This window comes from Podarcis tiliguerta, assembly GCF_965153285.1.
Source record: "Podarcis tiliguerta genome assembly, chromosome: 14".
NCBI lineage: Eukaryota > Metazoa > Chordata > Lepidosauria > Squamata > Lacertidae > Podarcis > Podarcis tiliguerta.
This window is the reverse complement of record NC_139547.1, coordinates 9,253,692-9,275,952: the sequence shown is the minus strand read 5'-3', so window position 1 is coordinate 9,275,952 and position 22,261 is coordinate 9,253,692. Positions and strand designations below refer to the sequence as shown.

At 43.1% G+C, this 22,261-nt stretch overlaps 1 protein-coding gene across 4 annotated transcripts in view; it reads right to left on the bottom strand.

The window, feature by feature from the left end:
- Positions 1-22,261, bottom strand: part of ZNF609 (zinc finger protein 609) — a 102,196-nt gene that overhangs the window by 58,897 nt on the left and 21,038 nt on the right. For all 4 annotated transcript variants that reach the window (XM_083412972.1, XM_083412970.1, XM_083412973.1 and 1 more), the window contains exon 2: positions 19,307-20,206. In XM_083412972.1, coding sequence (XP_083269098.1) covers positions 19,307-20,074 — 768 coding nt within the window. In that variant the 5' untranslated portion in view covers positions 20,075-20,206. The remainder of the gene's footprint in view (positions 1-19,306; positions 20,207-22,261) is intronic.

The following is a 22,261-nucleotide window of genomic DNA, read 5'->3' as shown; positions in this document are numbered from 1 at the left end:
TGTATAATGGGGTACAATTTAGAACTTAATCTTCCATTCCTAAACTCCTGGCCAGAGACAGCTTAGAGCAGAAGGAAGCTGCACTTTATATGTACCCTAACACATAACTGGCACATTGAGGCTACACTGAGAGAAGATTGCTAAAAGAAGCTCAAACCATGCATAACCTAGCAAAGCCTGTGAAGTGATGAGCCTGCACTACCCACCTCTTGCAAGATAGAGCTTTTCAGGGGTGGCCTGTCAATGAGGTGAGGTGAAGCCATTTGTCTCAGGTGGCTGCTGCCAGCCTGCCCAGGCTTCCCACTTGCCTGTTGTCTTTGCTGGGTTTGCTTGCTTGCTTGCAATGTTGTCTTTGCCTGGGTTTGCTTGCTTGCTTGCTTGCTTGCAATGGGGAAACCACGCTACTTAACCTAGGGAACAGCTATTGGCAATGTTTGCTCCCCTTACACTCAGCCTAGAATAGTTCAGCCCACGCTTTCAACTCCCTCCACTTCCCAGGCAGACCAGCACACCAATGGGCAGCTGGAAGGGGTGAAGGGAAAGGAAGGGAGCGATGACTACAGTGGTACCTCGGGTTACATATGCTTCAGGTTACATATGCTTCAGGTTACATACTTCGCTAACCCAGAAATAGTGCTTCAGGTTAAGAACTTTGCTTCAGAATAAGAACAGAGATCGTGCTCCGGCAGCGTGGCAGCAGCAGGAGGCCCCATTAGCTAAAGTGGTGCTTCAGGTTAAGAACAGTTTCAGGTTAAGAACGAACCTCCAGAACGAATTAAGTACAGTGGTGCCTTGCAAGACGAAATTAATTCGTTCTGCGAGTCTCTTCGTCTAGCGGTTTTTTCGTCTTGCGAAGCAACCCTATTAGCGGCTTAGCGGATTAGTGCTATTAGCGGCTATTAAAGGCTTAAGGGATTAGCGGATTAGCTGCTAAAAGGCTATTAGCGGTTTAGCGGCTTAGAAAAAGGGGGTGGGGAGCGAAAAAAAATCTCAAGACTCGCAAGACATTTTCGTCTTGCGAAGCAAGCCCATAGGGAAATTCGTCCTGCGAAGCGCATTGAAAAACGGTAAACCCTTTCGTCTAGCAGGTTTTCCGTCTTGCGAGGCATTCGTCTTGTGGGGTACCACTGTACTTAACAAGAGGTACCACTGTAGCTGTTGTGCTGATTACACTTGGCATGCCTAGCCTGCCCTCTTCCCCAAGAAGCACCAGCGTATCCCCTCTGGCTAGGTAGGCAGCTTGTCTGATGGCAGCCTGTTCCCTGCGTGATGGCATGGCCCCCTGGATTTTTGGCACAATCAAATCCAGCTCTTCCTCTTCTCCCCCTTTCCCTTTTTCTTCCATTCTTCCTCTCTTTGCCAGGAGGGAGCAGGCCGGTGCCCAAATCTGAGGGAGGACATCGCCGTGTGGGTGGGAGTGATGTTTGGCCATTTTGCCAACATCAGCAAAACATCCTGGGCCTGCCTTGGAGCTTTTAGAAGTCTGAAAACTGAATGGGGCTGTTAGGAGATGTGGCTTTTTAGAACCTTGCTACCGGAGGAGGGAGATACCATCCCCAATGCTGAGATGTCAGGTTACACTTGCTCAAATCTCAATAAACATGCAATTTTTCCTTTTAAAAACCTTATTTTAAAAGCTCTAAAGCTTTGTTATTTTAGAAATCAGGTTCTACAGATTCACCTTGAAGAAAATTAGTTCTAGTTCTTGGCAGCAAGTAAGTGGAATGCACCAGAAGGACCAACGTTCTTGGGGGATTGGATAAATTCATCTCCATGGAAAACAGAAACACGTACAGTAGGGGTGGCCAGCTCCCAAGAGACTGCAATCTGCTCACAAAGTTAAAAACTGGCAGTGATCTACCCCCTTTTTGGGGGTTCAGGTCAAAGTTTTTGAGGGTTTTTTTTAGGAAGGAAAGCCCCATTTTGGGAGGGGTGCGGGGCAAAAATGTTGAGCCTTTTTTAAGCGAGCCAAAGTTGTTGAGCTTCTTTGGGGGGAGCCAGCGATCTACCACAGTCGTCCAGTGATCTGCCTGTTGAATGTGCCTGAGGTACAGAATAGGACTGACCATTCTTATTTATTTTGCCAACCGTTACCAATATCAACTCCCCATTGCTGCACAAGAAAACATGCACCGGACTGAGATGGTAGCCAGTGGAAACAAATAATCTATTCTTAAAGCCACATCTCCATGTTATGCTTGCCACAATGGTTCCTGACTTAAGACAAAATTATCTCCCTGTGCTTATAAATCCTTAATGCATTCTGCTCCAAGTGCTTAGCTCTAATTCCTGGCTAGCAGAAAGGACCAAAAGCAGAGCCCTTCTGAGAAGAAAATAATCAGGCATTACTTAACAGTTCTGCAGGCTGGTCTGGACACAATGCTAATTTAGCATTGGGTTCAGGCGTCTTCTCCCCACCTCCTCCTTAACCATGAAGAAACAGAAGTAGTTGCCTCCATTATCCACTGGCCACAGTTTTAACTAAGGTGTATACAAGTAAGTCAGGGATCACAAAGCATGGGTTGGAGTTGGCTTGTTCAGACAAGACACTGTTTAAACCAGGGGTAGCCAAATACAGTTCATCATTGTCATCTGGTGGGCATAATTTCCTTAAGCCCCAAGACAGCATGGGCTCTGGGAATTGTAGTCCAGCAAGATCTGGAAGGAACCACACTATTAGTGGCTTAAACTTACCAGTTTGGTATGCTTTCGAACTGCTAGGTTTGGCAGTAGATAAATAGGTAGAACTGTGACAGGATGGTAAACGGCATTTCTGTGCACCAGAAGTGGTTTGGTCATGCTGGCCACATGACTCAGAAAAGCTGTCTGCGGACAAACACCAGCTCCCTCAGCCTGAAAGCAGAGATGAGCACTGCACCCCATAGACAAATTCGACTGGACTTAACCATCCAGGGGTCCTTTACCTTCATCTACCAGTTTGGACAGAAAGGCAAACTGAGATTAGTTAAAAAGAGAAGTAAATTATTCCAGCTTCGTCCTTGTGGTCACATCAGAGGAAGTGGGAGGTGAGAGTGCATTAAGTCCTTCCTTGAGAGTTATTAGAGTCACTCAGAAAGTAAGCAGCCTCATTTTGAGCACACCAAGTCTAATTCATAAGAAAAAATGTTGGAAATACAAAAACAACATGTGTACTGCATCCAGTACAAACGTCTGCACCACATTTGCTTTTTGGCCTAAGGGATATGGAAATGTAAAACAGCAAGTCACAAAACAGGATGGAAAATAAGGGAGTGCTGTGCTTGGCTGTTCTAATGACAGCCAAATGTCTACCATCAATTCCTCCAAACCATGCTGAAGTATTAAAATGCAGGAAAAGGAACTTCTAAATTCTTAATCCTGGAATTTTGCACTTTTGAGTTAACTTGCTGCCCCCCTGTAGCGAAGTCAGGCCTACACACATTAATTCCCAGCAGCTTGAGATCAGCGTCACACCATAGGAAAATAGCTTCCCTGCTGCTGGGGATGCAAACATGAAGGAGTTCAATGACTGTTTAGAATAGAACTCTGTATCACCAGACCCAGAAATACATTTGACCTCGCAGTAGAATTTGCATCATTAAGTAAAATAAAGGAATGAGGCTGACTGTGGAAAAAGAATATGACGAGAATCAGAACTTTTACTGCTTATGCAAATGAACAAGTTTGGTTGAGGGCAGGGCAGGCAGAAAGATTATTACATGGTCTTCAAGAAAACTGGAAGCAAAGCAAAAGTCACTATAAAAATGGTATAACATTGGTTTTAAGGGGGGGGGGCTTGACTGCTGTAACAGGTGAAAGGAAATGTCAGTAAACTGTTGGATTGTATGTGCCTAATTCCTTGTGGATACCTCTACACCTCTGCAGATCCAGGAAATCAGAAAAGCATCCATATTCTTGGGGATTTACACACATTAGGGCTAGGAGATATCTGGTTTTCAACATTGTGATATATACCAATAAATCATGATGTCCGAAATAAGGATGGAGATATGTAAAGTTATTGTCTGGCTTCACATTTTTTTCCATAACATGATTTTTGCATAGAACACACAAACACATCACGATTTACAATATATTGCCAGGTTAAATATTATGAAACAGATACTAAGATATGGAGTTCAAACTGTTTTGGGATGATATATCCCCCAGCCCTAACACACATCATCAATAAAAATAACAGACTGGAATTTCTGTGTACAGTCCGAGTCTATCATTATTAAGATGGTTACTCTTGCCCCTCCTTCCCCATTATGTGCCTCTTTCTAATGCAGGGGTAGCCAATGTGATGTCTCCCATATGTTGTTAGACCCCCATCAGCCCCAGCAAGCTCCCAGGGAAAGGAGAAGGGGGATGTTTACAGGCACATGTGATTTCGCTTGCCCAGTTCTGGAGGGCACCATGTTTGGCTACCACTGTTCTAATATATTGTTGAAAACGCACAAATCTGCTAGCGTGAAGACTGGGATACCAGCTCCAAAAACAGAACTGTCTGAAAGAGAGAGGAGCTGGATTAACCCCCCCCCCAGAAAATATGTTAAACTGGTTGCCCTTCATTGATCAATACTGCCAGCACCTTCTACTCACAAGAACAGGCACATCAGAAGAAGGCAGCTATTTGCCTCAGCTCATTTAGCAATCAAAGTCACATGTGCCAACATACAAAATGTCGAAATCTAATAGTACTGGTTTAAGCAAGGAAGTCCAATTTCCTCCTTTGTAACTCTTGACATCTTGGCCATATGCCATGTTCTTGCCTGGTTTCTGCAACAGAAGGCTTTGTACTGTAGGTCAGTGGATGATAAGGAAATGAACATTCTACTTTGCAAGTCCTCCAAAGGCAGCTGTGTCATGAGCTTATTCATGCATATCTCACGAGTGGAAAACCACAGGGGGAAAAAGACACAAATGAATGGCAGCAGCTGGAAAGCTCTAATACCAAAAAACACTTTCCAATGCCTGACAGAAACTCTTAGTCTCGGCTGCTTAGACTGGATTCACCAAGCAGGTACCATAACCTAAAATAAACAATATAGCACTGCAACATAGCACTTCCTCTTTGGGGAGAAAGGCCAGGATAGAAATTTAATAAATACATAAAACATACGAAAGCGTCTAACAGCCATGAATAAAATTCACTTCAGGAGGGCTGGAGAACCTGCAGCCTGCCAGATCCTATTGGACTATAAGTCCCATCATCCCTGAACACTGACCATGCTGGCTGGGGCTGAGGGAAACAGAGTCCAACAACATCTCGAGGGCTATAAATTATTCATCCCTGCCCTAAAAAGATCTCATTGGGTATTGCTTTGTTTTATACACATGTTGCTGGCAAGTAATTTTTCTTTGGGAGATTTTTGTACATGCTCATGCATTACATAAGGGCACAATTAGTCTTCAATCCAAGCCCCCTTCTTACCACTTCACAAATGCCAAGCACCCTAGAAACAAGGAGTTGTCCTAAGGTTTGAATACTGAGAGGCAATAACACATGCAAACTTGCTTGTATAGAGGAGATAGGAATCTGAGGATTTCATGCCATAACCCTATGTGTGGAAACACTCTGCTGGCCTGACAAACAACTTTCTTTGCAACTTTGGCCCACTCCTACAGATGCCATTCATTAGCTACTACATGCAATTTGTCATCACCTTACCTCAGATGAGTAGTAATTGCTCTCCAATCATCACCTAACCAACAAAATGCACTGCCAAAATGTGCTGCCACTCCTCTGGGACAGGGACTAGACAACACCATTGCAACTGCACTTATGGCTCTCCATTTTCCGGGTCTTAGCCCTTCAATGTAGGTGATAAACAACCACAAGTGCATGCTGTATTCGCTCAATCAATAATAATACCTTTATTATCAATGTACAACCTGTGTACAATGAAATTAAGGGCAATCAAGGGCAATATTATGGTGGTTAGGAATGCCCACATGTCCACACCATTAAGGCTAGGATGAAAAGGAAGCATGATGACTATGTCCTTAATACCAGCTGCTCTCAATATCTGACTTTATTATTTGCTGGCTACCAACACAGCAGCCAGTAAGAGTTGGCACATTTGCTCCTGATGATACCTTTGCAATCATGTAAACCACCTGATATTGCTTGATGGAAGGCAGCAGGAAGACAAGCATGTACCACGGGCTGTTGACAATGCTCCTGCTCTAGCTGCCTGGTCCTTGGCCCCTAAAAGTGAATGACTTGCTAGGAGAGAGGGGATGACAGCTGAGGAAAATGACTTTGACACACATATCATATCTGCTGACCCATCTAAAGGTGAAAATAAGATAGAAGACTCATGGTGTTCTCTCACCTCGGCTTTCTCTCATTCAGAGTTGCTGCTGCCAAGATGTCTCATCTCTTACGTTTTCATAAATACCATCTATTCCATGCCATAGAATATGAAGTGGAGCTAGCAGTTAGTTAAGGTAAAGGTAAAGAGACCCCTGACCATTAGGTCCAGTCGTGATTGACTCTGGGGTTGTGGCGCTCATCTTCGCTTTATTGGCCGAGGGAGCCGGCGTACAGCTTCCGGGTCATGTGGCCAGCATGACTAAGCCGTTTCTGGCAAACCAGAGCAGCGCATGGAAACACCCTTTACCTTCCCGCCAGAGCGATACCTATTTATCTATTTGCACTTTGACGTGCTTTCGAACTGCTAGGTAGGCAGGAGCTGGGACCGAACGACGGGAGCTCACCCCGCCGCAGGGATTCGAACCGCCGACCATGCGATCGGCAAGTCCTAGGCGCTGAGGTTTTAACCACAGTGCCACCCGCGTCCCATGTCCATTTTATGTTTGCTTTAAAGTCAGGCTTCTTTGTCTGATGCATACTGCCAAAGGACACATACTAATTTATATTAGTTGATATTATACAGGTATATGTACCCTGGAAGGAAACACTAATTGGATTGCTGCTGTTGATGAAGGTGCACAGATAAAGTTAAGGTCTTCTGTATTTCATTAAAGTTAGGGTATTTTCTATATACAGTGGTGTCTCGGGTTACAAATGCTTCGGGTTACAATCTCCGCTAACCCGGAAGTCGTTGCTCTGGGTTGCGACCTTTGCCACGGGATGAGAACAGAAATCGCGTGGCAGCTGGAGGCCCCATTAGCGAAAGCCTGCCTCATGTTAATAACGGTTTCACGTTAAGAACGGACCTTCGGAACGAATTAAGTTCATAACCCAAGGTACCACTGTATAAGCATAGATTTTCCTCCAATTATATTTCTGACAGTTTGAAATAAACCTTGCAGCAGAGTCAAATGTAAATTTAGGGAGACAATGGAATGTGAGATATTTGAACAGGAACTTGTACTAAAATTTTGATTGTGTCAATTCAATTTTGAACAGAGACTACATGTTTTATGGCTGTTACAGAGATATGTAGCTGTTACTTCTCCATTTTTGAATGCTGTGCATAATGAGACTCGTATACTGTAGATATTTCTTTAAATGAAATTTGAATGTTCATGCCCTCTACTTGCTTATAACTATCCAATCTGCTTCTGTCCATTACTACATTTGATCAAATATGTTTCATCTACAAAAACTCTTGAAAAAATATAAATTAAGCTATTAGTCAGATGGTACTGCTTCACTCTTCTCCTGATGATTCAGTGTGATGTCCAGTTTGGCCACTATATTGACATCATGCCTTGTTCATTCTGAATGGTCAGGTTGAACCAAGGATTACTTAACCAAAATATTTAGGTTTTTTTAAAGCAGATGTATTTTTTAAAAGGTGCTAACTTCTGAAGGTGAAAATAGTGTAAACATAAAATGTATTTGTAGGCTGTGAGTCCATCAGCTTGTATTTCAGATTGGTGATCAAGACAACCTTTGGTATCCATGAATTGTAACTTTCTCATATTGTGTCATCAACCCAAATGTATCTGGATTGTGCTGAGATGGTGTTTCATACAAATAAAAAAGCAAGACCCTATATGATATGAAACAGTGTGATTCATCACTTTTAGAACATCTTTTTCATGGTTCACATGAGAACCAAGCTAGTTTCTAACTGGATCAAATAGTCAAATATGCAGGTAAGTTAACAGTGAACACTATGATTTTTCTTCTTCTGACAATCTTGGAGGTACTGTAAATCCCATAGGTGTTCTTAATTAGGCTGGGTGTGAGAGTTATCTGGCCTGGAAGGAAAGACTTGGATGCAGAGCAAAAACATTAATTAGTTACAGAGGGCCTGATCAAAAGGAATAGGTTTTGCCATGGAATATTAATTGTAGCTTCATTTACATTTCAGCTGACACACAGTCTGATGGGAGCAGGGTTGGGTTTTTAAAACAACAAAACATGGAGACCTTTTTGGAAAATGGATAAAAAAAGTAAAATACTATACAAGTTTAACCTTTACATTGCAGAGTGAATCACCGTTCCATCTCTTCTGCTGTTGGTTCATAAAGATAGGAGGCTTTAGAGGTCTGGTAAAAGCAGGTGCAAAATAATGGTGGTTCTGGTTGCAATATGCATTTGAAATATAGTTCTCTCCAGCCCACTTGTGCAGAGAGTTCAAGGATGGCCCTTATTTATTCATTCATTCATTCATTCATTCATTCTTAAAATATTACTCATAGCCAAAGACTGCTAATACACATATGAAATAGGGATTCTTGAGGAATTCAGTCAATCAGTTCTGATGCTTATTGACCTGACCTGAACAGCCCCTCCTGGACTAAATTACGTTCCAGAACTTTCATTATCCCACCAGGTTGAGCCACTGAAAGTGACATGAACTGGAAATAAATAATAGAATCATAGAATTGTAGAGTTGAAAGAGACCATGAGGTTCTTCTAGTCCTGCCCTCTGCAATGCAGGAATCTTTTTGCTTAACATGGGGCTTGAACCCATGACCCTGAGATTAAGAGTCTCATGCTCTATTGACTACTCATTCCTAAAATGAACACTTCTGACCACTAATAATCTTCTGAGGGTCTACTTCCCTTCTGAGGTGAGGTGGTTGACAACCAGAGATCAGCCCTGAAATTTGTGGTGCCTTGTCTTCAAGCTCTCCCTCAGATTATTTGTAGGAAATGCTACTTTTCTATTTAGCTTTTAATGGATTTTTATTTGTGGTACTGAAATGGAATTGTTCACTGCTTTTATTTGTTCATTATATGCTGATGGCTTTATCCAGCTGAAGAATCCCTGTGATTAAGGGGTGTTGGATAAATATTTAAAACCATCAAACTAATATTCCTAATAGATGGTGTCTCTGCCAAAGACCTGTGTGATGTTGGGACCTTAAGTTCAACATAAATCCTCTCATTATGCCCCAACCTTGTATAGGTCGTTAGAGAGCCTAAATATTATAAATCAGATTTTGATATTCTACCAAACTAAGCCCAAACTATTCTCAATTCCCGCAGCTTCACTGCATTAATGTATGTCTGTAGTTATTTCTGTGAACAAGTTAGGTATGTGTCAGCTTGCAGAATAGCTGGAATTGCTTAAGCTGATGACTTAGTGTAGCCTCCAAACCCTGAATGGAGTTGTATCATTATGGTTGGGAATCACAACATGCAAACTTCATAGATTTGTTCTCCTGGTATTAATGCGGTTGTCCCATCCGAGGTCCTGGTCAGATGAAAGAACTAGTTAAACATACAGTGGTACCTCCAGTTACATATGCTTCAGGTTACAGACTCCGCTAACCTAGAAATAGTACCTCGGGTTAAGAACTTTTCTGAGAACAGAAATCGTGCTCCCGTGGCGTGGCAGCAGCAGGAGGCCCCATTAGCTAAAGTGGTGCTTCAGGTTAAGAACAGTTTCAGGTTAAGAACAGATCTCCGGAACAAATTAAGTACTTAACCCGAGGTACCACTGTATTACAAAGTAAGGTAACCATGTTGCAGAGACCTTAATGCTGGTCCCCTGGGTTAGGAGGCTGTCCACCACTGAGGCCTTGAAAGGGGTGGTGGAAATAGAAAGCATGTGTGTCCTCTCTAGACTCTCCTCCTACATTTTTTAAAATTTCCTTTACAAAGCACAATAAGCAAAAAACTTTCAAACTTCCTGACTGGCTTTGCATTATTCACTCATCTGCTTCTGAGTCTCTTTATAGAACAAATTGGATATAAAAAGGTAAAGGTAGAGGACCACTGGATGGTTAAGTCCAGTCAAAGGTGAAGATGGGGTGTGGCTCTCATCTTGCTTCAGGCTGAGGGAGCTGGCGTTTGTCCACAGACAGCTTTCTGGGTCATGTGTCCAGCATGACTAAACTGCTTCTGGCACAACAGAACACTGTGATGGAAGCCAGAGTGCACAGAAACGCCGTTCACAGCAGTACCGATTTATCTGCTTGTGCTGATCTAAAAACTGTTAGGTTTGCAGGAAGTTTGGATATTGAAAGCTATTGGGAAATATCAAATAGTTGTAAGGAAATAGCAGTTCAGCATTGCAGGCAGTTTATGAGGAGGTAGAAGGCAATTTATGAGGGGGGGAAGGTCTGGTGCCGGTTTGCCGGAGCAGCCTCGTCACGCTGGCCATGTGTCTGCAGACAGCCCTGGCTCCCGGCCTCTAGAGTGAGATGAGCGCACAACCCTAGAGTCTGTCAAGACTGGCCCGTACGGGCAGGGGTACCTTTACCTAAAATGGACATAGATCTGATAGAAAATCAACAATTTTATTTTTGTTTATTTTAAACTACTGTTGGTTAAAACAAGCCACGAGTCCCAGTTCCTATGTAATGGGAACTATACTTCATTGTGAATGTTTCTTCCTCTCACGTGCATAGAAGGTAGAGAATATGCAAACTTAAGGCTTGCTGCAATTGTCTGACCAAGGCTATAAATAACAACTGACAGATGGTTAAAGTGAAAAACCCTGGTTGAAGACCAGTCAAGATCGAGCTTTTTGATGTGTCTTCCTGGATATGAATCTAAGTAGGAGTATAATTACTCCACTTGGAAGAATTCCTCCAGTCTATGACAGTGAAAAGGAATGCATTCAGAACACTGTGTGTCTGGAACTCTTAACAAGCGGGGCTTCTTAAAGTCCCCTTTCCTGCCGAGTAGCATCACATTAGTAACCCACATGTTAGAGATGCATGTTCCCACTCTTAATAAAGCTAGAGGAGTGAAACAGAGGGGAGCCATTTAGTCCGCTGCTCAGTTCTCTGCCTTCACTTATCAAGCATCACACCAAGCAGGAAGAGCAGAGTGTGCCGACAATAGATGGAATTGCCGGTCTCCTAGACTGCACCTCCCATTCCTGCAGGTGCAACAGGAGCTGCTGCCACACAGCGAGAACCTGTCATTTATAGTGTTATTATCTGAGAAAGCTGCACCACAACCAGAGCATCAGAAGCTGCCAACCACACAGACTCAAAGCTGACAGAAGGAAAAACCTGAAGCACTTAAGTAGCATTATGTTCAGACGTGAGGCACTTTCCTTCCAAGATCCAGGTGATCATCCCCATGTTTATTCTTCAATTTATTACCCATCTCCTTCAGCAGCAGATTCCAGAGCAGGTTATGACAATTTAAAATTCAATATTAAAAACAATTCAGACACAAGAGGGGGGGGGGGCTGGAACACCTACCTCAGATGTCCAAGAGATGTGTCTTCAGCATATGTTGTCAACCCTATAATGACGTTGCCAGATGTACCTGTGTGGGTCAGGCTTTAGCAGAGGTTAAAAACACTGGACTCTGAGCAGAACTGACTAGTGAACATCTACTTTCTAAAAGGTGTCTACTAATTAATGTAAATGTGAAGAGCAGGTTTTCATGGTTGAATTAGATTAGCTCTTCCCACACCTGCAAAGTCTTCCCTACAAATGCCAAATCAGCCATTTCCTTCACCCTTACAGATAGGCTTCCTCCTCTGTAAAGGAGTTTGGCTTGAGGGGAAAACAGAATGATACCAAATAAGCTCTAGTTTATGTATGAATAGGTAAAGGGGGAGCGGGTGGCGCTGTGATCTAAACCACTGAGCCTCTTGGGCTTGCTGATCAGAAGGTCAGCGGTTCGAATCTGCATGACAGGGTGAGCTCCCGTTGCTTTGTCCCAACTTCTGCCAATCTAGCAATTCGAAAGCATGACCGTGAAAGTAGAAAAATAGGTACCACTATAGCGGGAAGGTACATGGCATTTCCATACGCTCTGGTTTCCATCATGGTGTTCTGTTGCGCAAGAAGCGGTTTAGCCCTGCTGGCCACATGACCCGGAAAGCTGTCTGTGGACAAACATCGGCTCCCTTGGCCTGAAGCAAGACGAGCGCCGTAACTTCATAGTCACCTTTAACTGAACTTAACTGTCCAGGGATCCTTTACCTTACCTTACCTTTTATGTATGAATGATACCTAGTCAATTGCATCCCTCAGACAACCAACTAATGTGTTATACTGTTTGCTAAATGTCTGCAATAAAGTTTTATACACATGGATTTTGAGAAGACAACTACTGCTAACTTCTGTTTGGGAGGAGGAAGAGATGGGTGTTGATTTCTGCTCATCCATCTCCTACCACAAGCTCCACTGCAACCTTTATGGCTACAAACACTGTAGAAAGCAGTTTCCCAAGCTCTTCAATTTTTTTAAACAAATAATAATAATAATTAATAAATAAAAATAAAAATGTGCACCCCACCCCCAAGACCATTCCATTATAACTATCCAACCTCTCAAAATTTCAACATCTCTTGCAATGGTTTGGCCCCTTTCCATTTTAACCGTACAAATTCTACGAATACTTTCCATCTATCCTCAAAATCATTTCTCCTGCATACTCCCCATCTTACCTTAATAGAACATGTTAATTTATCATTAATAGCTATATCCCACACCTCTTTATACCATTCTTCCATTTCTTCACCTTGCCCCTTCCACTTCCTAGCTATAATAATGCACGCAGCTTTCAATAAATTTGTGAGCAAGTCATTCATAGCTTGTGAACCTTCCACCTCATCGTAAATTGATAATAATGCTACTTTTGGTTAGCTTTAACCCAATTATTTTCTCCTTAAACACCCTTTGCCAAAAAGCTCTTCAATTCTTATACTCTGCCGCACACAAAAACAAGCTGCTAGTACTAGGTCTTCTTATCACAATTCTTGCCATGAATAGTTTATAGCAACAGCAGGGAAGAAAGCTATCTGCCCATACACTCCCAAGCTCAGGCACCTGGTTTCATTTGTCTTTTGCATGGTGAGGCTGCACCACTGTGCCTACCACGTGGCAGTGGTAACAGTGAAGAAAGCCTACTCTGCTCTGCCACTATTACGTCTGCAAGCAGCCATCCAGCAGAGCTTTTCCAAATAGTGCATGGGCTTGTAGAATCAGACTAAAAGACAGTTGCTCTGACATCCATTGAGGCCTGCTGTAACAAATTTGCAGGGCACATTAGGAACAAGATGTTCAGATTCAGATAGACTTGGATGCCACAGTTAGAGCAAGTCCAATGGAAGTGTCTAGAACAGTCTGTTCCATATACAAAGGATCAATTTGGATTACTGCAGCTTGAAGATATGGAAAAGCTTGAAGAAGTGCAGCCAGCCACCTGCCTCCTTCACCTTTGCCCATCTTTTCTTAAAACTAGCTGTAGGGGTTTGTCTGGGTGGGTTCTGGGAGTGATTAATGCTTCAATTGGAGCAGGAACCGGCAAGCCACTCCAGTATCCCTGCCAAGAAAACTCCATGGACAAAGACAACAGGCATATAGAGTGCCTGGCGTGCTCTGGCCCATGGGGTCACGAAGAGTCGGACATGACTAAACAACAACAAAATGCTTCAATGGAGATGGGAAACTATCATCTACCTTGAAGGAGGTATTCCCCTCCTTAAAAATACCGCTGCATACCTAGAAATGTTTTCGCCCCATGGAAAACAGCCCTTTTCTGGGCAAGGTACTTGAGAAGGTGGCAGCAGTCCAGCTTCATGCATGGTTGGAGGAAGCTGATTACATAGATCCACTCCAGACACGATTCAGGTCTGTTAATGGTACTGAAACTGCATTGGTCATTCTTGTTGATGACATTTATCGAGAGATAAATTGAGGGAGTGCAATCATGACCTTCTCCTTGTTCTGTTGGATGCTTTTGATACTCTTGACCACATTATATTTCATCATAAGCTAATATGGTATCTGCTGGTGCTCCCTTACTTCAGTGGTTCCACTCCTACATCCAGGGCCATTTCCAGACTACTGTTCAGCACCATGGGGGTTGCCCTATGGTGTCCCACTGGGTTCCATCTTGTTCGCTGTGTTATTTAACATCTTTATGAAGCCTCTGGGAGCTGTCATCAAGATATAGCTCAGTTGGTTAGAGCATGGCGCTGATAATGCCAAGGTTGCAGGCTCAATCCCCATATGGGACAGCTACATATTCCTGCATTACAGGGGGTTGGACTAGATCAGGTGTCAGCAAACTTCTTCAGCAGAGGGCCAGTCCACTGTCCCTCAGAACTTGTGGGGGGCTGGACTATATTGGGGGTGTGTGTGAATGAATTCCTATGCCCCACAAATAACCCAGAGATGCATTTTAAATAAAAGGACACATTCTACTCGTGTAAAAACATGTTGATTCCCGGGCCGTCCGCGGGCCGGATTTAGAAGGCGACTGGGCCGGGTCCGGCCCCCGGGCCTTAGTCTGCCTACTCATGGATTAGATGATGATCCTCAAGGTCCCTTCCAATTCTATGATTCTATTTGGAGTGAAGTGTCATCAATACACATATGACATCCAGCTGTATCTCTCTTTTCCATCTGAATTAGGGGAGGCGGTTGAGATGTTAGACCAGTGTTTGAAGGCAGTGACTGGCTGGATGTGAGCCAATAAACTGAAGCTGAAACCTGGATTCCCATGTCCAGAAAAGGGGAGGGGGCTGCCCTGGCCAGGGTTGAACTTGCACTACTCTGGAAGGAGCAGTTTCATAGTTTGGGAGTGCTCCTGGATTCAGCGCCATCACTGGAGGCTCAGGTGGCCTCAGTGGCTGCTGTACCTTATGCTCTGAAAACTTCCAGATTGGATGCAAATGCCTTCTACTTGGGGTTTCCCTTGAAGTCAACTTGGAAACTTCAGTTGGTTCAAAATGTAGCAGCCAGATTAGTGACTCGGGTTTCATTTAGATCTCGTATAACCCCAGTTTTAAAACAGCTGCTGCACTGATTGCCACTTCATTTCTGGGCCCAATTCAAGGTACTCATGTTGATGTTTACTGCCTTAAATGACTCAGGCTCCAAATATCTGACAGACCACCTCTTTCCCTGCACATCCTAGGAGTGCTGGGGTTGGCAGCCCTCTTGTCAGCTACTCCGCCCTCAGAGAGGGCATTCTCTGTGGCACTCTGTCCCCACAGAGGTGTGACTGGCACCCTCATTATATAGTTTCTGTAGAATGCTGAAGATGCACCTTTTTACCCTGGCTTTTTTGACACCTGAGGTATATGTTTCTAGGACCCACCTTATTTTTATGATGATAGGATGTTTTCTATTGCTTTTAATATTGTGTTTTAATGTTGTAACCTGTCCTGGGACCTTAGGGTGAAGAGCAGGAAATAAATCTATCAATAAATAATCCCATACTATTTTCTCATTCTAGTCTCAAACTTTGTCAGAGCTAAAGCATTCGTCCCTGATCACTGCAAGCTCAAAGTTTCCTAACAAAGGAAATGTAGGGCGAATCCGAGGCATCAAAAAATCAAATTGCTGAAGTCACAAACATCTACTGCCATTCCCTTCCCCCCCCAAACCCCCCCCCCCAAATATACATAAGAAGCTAGCTGAGACTTAGGGCACTGCAAGAACACTTGAAAGACAGTTTTTGAAATACTGTTGCTCCCATTTTACAAAGATACAAGACTATATCATTTATTTAGCAGACAAAGCATATTTTTCAATTAGCATAAGTTTGCTATTGGCCATTTTTACAACTATAAAAAGGTGGACCAGGCAGTATGCTCAATTTGACAAGGACAGTCAATTTGAAGTTCCAGGATTTGTTTCAGAAGCCGGCTCAGACCTTGGACTCTAGATTTTACATATTATGTTGCTATTATTTTTCATTGTACAAGCGACCTGGCTGGGGTTGGAGGAAGAGCAAAGCAGTCTCTCTGTGTATACCAATAAAGTATAATATATCTCAACGGAAATTCAAGAAATCCCTAACCTACAATCAATAGGAAGGAAGGAATTTAAAGCTATTTCTGCAATATGACAATAAAACAGCCAAATGAAGGCACTCTTTCTTCCCTTATATTTAAAAACACACAAAGCAACCAACCCCCTTCATCACAGGCTATGTACTCCCACCCAAATGATTTCTGGCCCATGGAATCAACAGAAAGGGAAAGAGAATAACCTATTTATGCATTTTTCTGCTTTTCTTTCTGATTACACTAGTATCCTAGAAATGCAGAGATTTCAGTTAGTAGCTATGAATAGGTTTCTGTGGCACTTAAAACCAGAGCACATCTCTCTCCGCAAACAGCTCTTGCCATAAAATTCATGATATGAAGGTGATGAACCTTGACAGCTCTTCAGAGAAAATGAACACTGAATCGTTTTTTAAAAGCATAAGCAAGGCCTCAATCCCCTACAGCTTGAAAGCATTATTTCCCTTTTGGTAAATCCTGTTAGATTCTGCTCCACTCACTGTAAATCCAAGTCCTAGGTTTTCATTCTTGTTGAAGTATGTAAACACTCTTATTTCCTTTTCCCCACATCAGTATCTTCATTTCAATTTATATCTCTAGCATACAAAATCATTGCCCACTATGATGCAATGAGCTGTCACACACCTAGAACTACTAGGCACAGGAGAGTCACACAAACACTTGCTACTTTCAGGAGCGAGTTAGAAACAATTGGCCAATTAGGCTAGTCGGCATGATCATCTTTACTAATATGACCCACAAAATCTTGAACATTTCCTAGAGGGGGCGGGGGGGAGGGAAGCCTTGGAAAGGCCAGGTGAATATTGCAGCATTATTCACAATCCATAACCCTGCTTCCTTCTCCGCAAAATCTGTGCTTACTGTTTTAAACATCTGACTAGAGAAGCAGCACATTGTAGGTTTGTTGGGTGGATACAGCAGCAGGAATTTATCAAATTATGCCCCAACACAAGTTTCTAGGCCAAAAGCCCACTCATGAAACCTTGTAATTCCCCAAGGAGCTTTATCTGTTTATTCCTTCTGTTCTTTCTAGCAGAGGTGACTCCATTCTCTTCATGCACCTGAACAGGATAATAAGCCACAGCCACAGAGCAGAAAAGGTCCCTACAGTCCCACAAATAGAAACCATATAGTAAACACAACAGAGAGGCGAGAAATTTATCTGTTTGGTAAGTGACTAGCAACAAATTGACTAGGGTGCAATGGGAGAAGCAAAATCTTATTCTCTAGAGCAAAACAAAGGTGGCAATGTGGCCTCACCCATATCATCCTTAGCAGGTTACAGTGTTTCTGCCTAACTACCATACATGTCAAGAGATACAGGTTAGGAACTTGGTTCTCTAGCCCTTGCGAGCAAAGAAAGCAGCTCATAACCACCAAAACACTGTGGTAAGTGGCACAATGCAGCACTAAAAAACCCAACCCAACCTAACCACCTACTTAGACAGGGCAGTCAGCCGAAACAAGGGAACATCCAATTTTCCTTTAAAAGCATTTGTCATAGAAGTTACAAGGATGAGCACAAGAGCATCCTACAACCTTAGCCCAGTTGAACAACTTCAAAAAACCTTTTAGTCCAACTTGTTTCTAAGGAGTTGTAAACTGATTGAAATAGGACAGGATCTTGAATCTACATAATCCAAGTAAGTCAGGACTCCACTGAGAAAGCAGAAAATCCCCCTCCCAAAACTGCTTGCAGGTCCAAACATACCAATTTAATTTGTAACCCACAGTCTCTGAGATGGTATATCAGAGAACACAGTTTGTCATTTCTTTGCTACTAGTGTGTCAACACTAATTTTGACTATTCTATTCTAATATTCAATGTTTAACATTTTTTGCTTCAATTAGAATAACTGTGATTGATCCAATCTGTTTTAAAAAGAAAAAGGGCATACAACCTTTTTTTTTTTAAAAAAGGGGGGGAAGTACAGTTAATCTATGTCAGGGGATCCAGGTTCTGAATTCTTGCTTAAGAACTTAAACAAGTTAGTATCAGTCTAATGTCTATACTAACCCAGGATTTAAAAAATGCATTTATTTTGGCAAGAATCCAAGGAAACAGGTGTAACTGGGGTCACTGAAAATTAGCCATGGCCTACTTTCTGACTAGCCCCAATCCAACAGCAAAAAACAATGAGCACATAGTACAGAGATGATTCTGCAACTTTAAGCAACCAATCCTGAGAAAAACAGCTTTTTAAGAAGAGAGCATAACAAAGACAATGGAGGTGACCAACAAATGTTGAGGTTGTATTGTGACCCAACTGCCCATGCCCTTATAAAAGTCACCACTTTCATAAATAACCTAAAGCAAGAATAATCTGAGCAAGTCTCACAAGCCCTGAACCTGCTAGACAAGATCAGGATGAGAAATTGTGTCACACAATTACTGGAGAATATTCATTTCCATGTGGATTATTTCTAAGGACTACTTCACACATTCATTTTTATATGGACATAATTCTCATGTAGGAAACTGCACATATTCCACATATACACATTGTCACATGTGATAAACACACATATTTTGTTGCATCTCCATATTGCAGAAACCCAGCCAACTGAAGTCACATACACATATCTGTGGCAAAACATTAACCATATGCAGCCATCTTTATGTGGGTTATCATTCAATCTCTTAACAGAAGCAGTATCAATGTAGGACTTTTATCAAGCATGAAACAGTTACAATTTCAAGTCATTATACAACAATATGACCCTACCTTGAAAGAGTGCTTGTTAGGACAAAGATGGAATATTTGTTCCCTAAGAGATGATATACCCCAGCAAACATCTACATGTGGAGGTTCAACAGACACCTATCAGTTGCATCTCATACAGCTGACAAGGTCACAGCTGTTGTGTCCCCCACAGGAGTTTTGATAGTTTTTAAACAGCAAAATAATCATTTATTTCCAAGGATCTTCCAGATTTAGAAGCAGATTTAGCCTTCCTTGGTACAAATATTAGCCTAGTCCCAGTAAAATGTAAGAATCTGCCTTCATTTCCAGCTCATGACCAACAACAAGCCCATCATACACTATGGGACAAAATATGCCCTTTACAGCAAAGAAGAACACTGTAGTGTTTGGCATTACTGTGGAGACCCTAATTTCCATCAGCAGTACCCTACCAGGCCCAGCCACCAGCCCACATCTTACCTTCTCTGCCTTGACCTTTTTGAGCTGTCGACACTCACTGTCACCATCTTCCAGCTCCGTCTTAATTCCCAAAGGATTGAGTGCAGATCCTGTGTCAATAGCTATACTTCCAAGCTGCTCAGCGGCGGCAGCAGCGGCAGCAGCAGCAGCAGGCTCTGATCCTTGGCCGCCATCATACTGCCCAACCCTAACAGCCAAGGCAAGAGGCTGGAGTACACTGGGCTCCTTTTCTGCTGGAGCACCCGCACCCTCACTCCTTTCCTTCTTACTCTTGGACGAACCCCCCTCTTTCTCTTTCTTTGAGTTGGCCACATTTCGCGAAGCCTTGGCCGATTTCTCAGAGCCCTTTGGGGCAATGGCAGCCACCAAGCCACTAGAGTTCACGCCATCACCAGGTCGCCCCTGAACCTCCTTCTTGCCACTGGTCCCTTCACTTGGAGTGAACAGGGAGGATCCTGGGGCAGCCTTGCCACTGTCCTTGCTACTCTTACTCCGTTTGGATTTGGATTTGCTTTCCTTGCTCTGTGGACCTGGCACTGGGGTCACAAACTTGATGTTCTCCGGCAGTGTCGCCACAGCATTCGGTGCTGGTAGCCCCACCTCCTTGGAGCCTGACATTTCCAATTTTTGTTGGTCCTTTTCCAAATCCGCGTCCAGGTCAATGATGAGATTCCCTACTCCAATGTCCCATTCATCCCCACTGTCATACGTCTCAACTGGGTTTGCATCCACTCCTTTCCCTCCGGAAGCTCCACTGCTCAAGGACATCTTAGAGTTAACGACCCACCTCAAGGTTCAAGCCTCTTGTCTGCTCCCTCAGCCTTTGGGTATGAAGTAGCAGCTTCGGCTATGTTCTCAAGCCTCCAGTTATCAAGGTGCGCCCAGATGACAACATAATTGCTGAAAGGGAAAGTAAGAACAATGGATATTACATTGCAGTTACTCAAGAAATGGGTCTAAGAACCAGTACACAAGCATATATGGGAAGGTGTTCACATTCAGACAAATAAAGATACACATGCAGACCAGCTGAACATATACTTATCTGTTCCCCATACTTGTACTACCCAACTGGTGTTACACTACCATCACTACTACCAATGCCACTGGTGGTAAAATACTACCATATAATTGCAATGTGTAGGTGGACTATAGTAGAGCTAAGTTCCTCTCCCCACACCAAAGTACTTTTATGATCAAATTAAGGCACCAAAGTTAAAATAGCATACCGGGCCTTGTTACGTTAGCACATCACAGAGAGAAGCACAAATCCCAAAGTATTAAGGCAATATGCTGTTTGTCAATCTGTCCTACATTGTAATACCCATTGAAAATATATTTTTTAAAGCACCATAACTGTAAAACTGCATACATGCATACAATTTTATTTGTATGCTGGCTTCCCACCGTTCAAACCACACTCAATGTGACTTACAACACCAAAAAAATACACAATGGAATTTGTCATAAAAATAATAATAATAAAACATTAAAAATATGCATTTTCGTATGCATTTCATGACAGGCAACCAGCCTTTTGTGAGGAAGTGGAGATGTCTGGCCGTCAGGTCTAGTGCATAATATCTTTAACTGGCTGGCTGATGTGGCCACAATGTCACACCAGTCAGGTGGTATGGGGGGAGCATGGAACCAAAATACATGCCTCTTTTGGTGCTGCACTGCCTTGGCTAGCCAGGCTCGGAAGCACTTGAACAGGGGCAACCCTTGTGCCTGCTCAAAGGTGCCACCCGTCTCTCCAGTATGAGCCACCACTTTGTTTCTTTCCCTGCTTCATGCTTGAGAGGTGAGAGAGTCTGGTGAGCGTTCCCTCTTTGGGCTCCCTGCCTTCTTCCCTTATATCTTTTATTGCTGAAATGATCAACTCACAGGTGGAGGGCAGTGAAAGAATCACAGAATCAGAGTTGGAAGGGACCCTAAGGAACATCTGGACAAGTGATGGCCAAACTTGACCCTTCAGCTGTTTTGGGACTATAATTCCCATCATACCTGACCACTGGCCCTGTTAGCGAAGGATGATGGGAGCTGTAGTCCCAAAACAGCTGAAGGGCCAAGTCTGGCCATCACTGATCTAGACCAACCCCCTGGAATACAGGAATATGCAGCTGTCCCTTATGGGAATCAAACCTGCAACCTTGGAGATATCAGCAGCATGCTCTAGCAATACCTGATTCTCTCACTCGCCCGCTCACCCCTCTCTTTTTGTTAAATGCCCTGTTTGTGAGGTATACTATGTGATCACCCTGCTGACTTGTGGCACTTTACTGCTCTCTCGGCTGCTTTGAATAGGAATGGGGCTCTGCTGGGGAAGAGGGCCAAACATGGATTTACTTGAGATGCATTGCTGACAGGGGCAGAGGGGGCAGAAACGGGAGCAATACACTGCCAGCAACAGCATCATTCATTCCTTTAGGTTCGCTAGAGCCCTGTGGCTTATCAGCTTAGAAACAGTATGAACGGTAAAATTAAATCAGCAAACACCCATGTAAAGCATTCTCAAGTTGCAGACAGAAACCAAAATCTGGGCTGGTCCAGAAAGTGCCCATAGCATCCTAATTTGTTCTTACCTGAAAAGACTAGGTAACAAACTCTGTACAGCAGGGAAGGAGGCAAACCTTCAAAGAAACCAAAGATCTTAAAATGGTGGAGCATCACACTACTTTTATAAATATTTGCATCAGTGCTCCTGTATGAGGGAAGTGCTTTCCTTTACAGAAATAAAAGTATTTGAACTTTGAAAATAATCATGTTATGTGAGCATGAGTGGACAGAGTAAGACAATGTCACTCGCTGGCAACTCCACCTATCACAGAAGCTGTGACTTTTGCAAACTGAAAGAAAAAGGTTCTCACCAGTGTGCTTAGAGTATCTGTTATTAAAAGGTGATATTAACAATGTGTCACTGGTGTGAATTGTGTTCATGCATTTTGAAAAAAT